We start from the raw sequence: 2,510 nt of genomic DNA, 5'->3' as shown, positions 1-2,510 counted from the left end.
CTTACAACATATATCCATATCCACAGTACTTTATTTCCTTTGCCGCCAAATGGGTTTACATCCATCCACACATTTCAATGAATTCAAGTTGTTAAATGTTAGAGTTGTTTTACGGAGTATACTCTGTATATAAATAAACATGTAAATCGATGTTTTTTTTTTGTTAATTTTATAAGTTATTTATATTTTATCTCTTTGTTATATATAGTGTATATATATATATATATATATATATATATATATATATATATATATATATATATATATATATATAGAGAGAGAGAGAGAGAGAGAGAGTTACTTATTTTTCTCCGTGTCTATTTTTGTCATTTTACAAATGACTCCAATTAGGAGTTTTTAACCATTTGTACACGTTTAATTGACCGAGTCAATGGATCTTTCAAAAGAGGAGGCTAGATGGGCTCCACGTTTTTTTTATTAATACCCCAACGGCCCAACTAAAACCCTTTATGGGCCTGCAACGAATTTGTGGGGTTTTTAACCTATTTGGTATCTTTATAAATACGGAGTATATTGATTGTTAGGTTACGTAGATCTTCAAAACAAAACAAACAACACAAAAAAAAAACGACGGCAAAACAGAAAACGATGTCAAATTACATGCCTTCGGTACAAATCAAAATCCTTTGCCGTCTTCCTGTTAAATCATTGATTCGATTTCGATCAGTCTCGAAAGAATGGAAGTCGTTGATTGATAGTTCTGAATTTAATTCGAATTACTTTGTCCACCAGGATCAACGACGTCGTCTTCTTCTATGGGGTGGTGAGTATGATGAGTATTGTTGGATAGTTGATGATGATGATTTATTCCCCCAACACAAGATTTCGTTAAGGTATCATATGGTCTTTAATCGACAGTTAAATATAAACCAAATAAAGTTTGTTGGTAGCTCTTATGGCTTGCTTTGCTTTACTCGTCGTTATTTAAGTGGAGGTGATTATTTAAATCGCTACGTTATATGGAATCCTGAAATAAGAAAATCAGTAGTAATTGATGCACTTCATTATAAGCGTATTAATGTTGGTTTTGGTGTTTGTCCTAACACTCTTGACCCTAAAATTGTCAAGATAAATATCATTAAAGTTTCCAAAGAACATGCTCGATATGATGATGACCTTCAGCAGTACATATAAAGAGTTTGGCGAGTTGAGGTATTTACAGTAAGTACAGGGGTGTGGAGAAGTCCGTTAACCAAACTTCCTCGTAAATGGTTGAATATTGATTTGTGTGACGAAACTCCATTGGTTATAAACGGGTTTATTTACTGGTGTGCCTATATAGACGATTATACTAGCGTGATCGTATCTTTTGATTTGGGAAGTGAAGAATTCACAAAAGTACATGTACCTAGTGATTTAGCCGAATTCGACATCTATAAGCTAAGAAACTCTCTTGGTCTGGTTGAAACTGAAAGTGAAGAAGTTCACGATGTGTGGTTGATGGACCATGTTTCTAAATTATTTACCAAGCTTTTTAGTGTTACCTTACATGAGGAGTGGAAAGTAGTGGGGTCCAGGGATAATGACCAACTTATAATCGAAAGGTGAGGATATTTAGTAGAAAATGGCGTCCGTCGGTATGTAACTAAGCTTGTAGCTTACGAACCCAATTTGAAACAACTCAACGATCTTGGGCTTTATGCGAGATGTTCCTCTATTAGCACCTACTCAGAATCACTACTTCTGCTTGATCAATCGGGCACCGTTAATGATGATGAAGGTGATGCACACGCTACAAGATTTGTAGATCACGGAAGTTGATTTCTAATCTGCTTGAGTTTTGAAGAATGTAACAAGGAACATATGAATTGAAGTTGAAAGTCCAGTTTATATTCTCACATTTTAGTTTTTCGTTACCAAATTTATGCATTATGCATTTTTTATAGTTGTTTTTTTTTATCTTAATACTAGCAATTTTTGATTTATGATGATGAGACATTTAGTAGATTGAAGCCAACTTGTTTTCACATGAATGCTTCAATTCGTGTTCTGGAGTTTGTCTTTTAGAAATCAATTTATTAATATACACACAAACACCAGAACATCTGAAAATAGCCCTCCACAGCGCATTGTTACAAGTGGATTATTTGTATTATTGGTTCAGAGTAAATAGTGATGACGGATGTGATAGTAACAGTTTGGAGATCAATTGTACATTTAATTGATTAATTGTTAAGGTTGTTAACATTGAGTCTTTTGTTTTGGTGGTGTTTAGATTTGTATTTTGATCCTTTTTTTTTTTTTTGTTTTTTTGTTTTTTTTTTTTAATGTTTTTTGCTGCAAATTATGAGCTCCTTACGTTTGTACTGTTTATGTTGCATATTGTGCCGATCATTGAATTGTTTATTATCTACTAACGAATTTTGAATTTTAAAATTGGACGAAGAAGTAGTTTTAGTCAGGTTGACCCGTTCTGGTTTGTACTTAGCTTTATCCATTTCAACACTTTACTCAATTCATCCATTCAGTCCATCTTATCACCACCATCC

At 33.2% G+C, this 2,510-nt stretch overlaps 1 protein-coding gene across 1 annotated transcript; it reads left to right on the top strand.

Annotated features, from left to right (window-relative positions):
- Positions 1-609: 609 nt before the first annotated feature.
- LOC139874333 (putative F-box protein At1g50870) lies at positions 610-1,155 on the top strand. The gene has a single exon (XM_071861777.1). It carries the CDS (start codon positions 610-612, stop codon positions 1,153-1,155), a length of 546 nt encoding a protein of 181 aa, XP_071717878.1.
- The last annotated feature ends 1,355 nt before the right edge of the window (positions 1,156-2,510 follow it).

This window comes from Rutidosis leptorrhynchoides, chromosome 11, assembly GCF_046630445.1.
Source record: "Rutidosis leptorrhynchoides isolate AG116_Rl617_1_P2 chromosome 11, CSIRO_AGI_Rlap_v1, whole genome shotgun sequence".
Lineage (NCBI taxonomy): Eukaryota > Viridiplantae > Streptophyta > Magnoliopsida > Asterales > Asteraceae > Rutidosis > Rutidosis leptorrhynchoides.
This window is presented reverse-complemented; position numbering and strand designations above follow the sequence as displayed.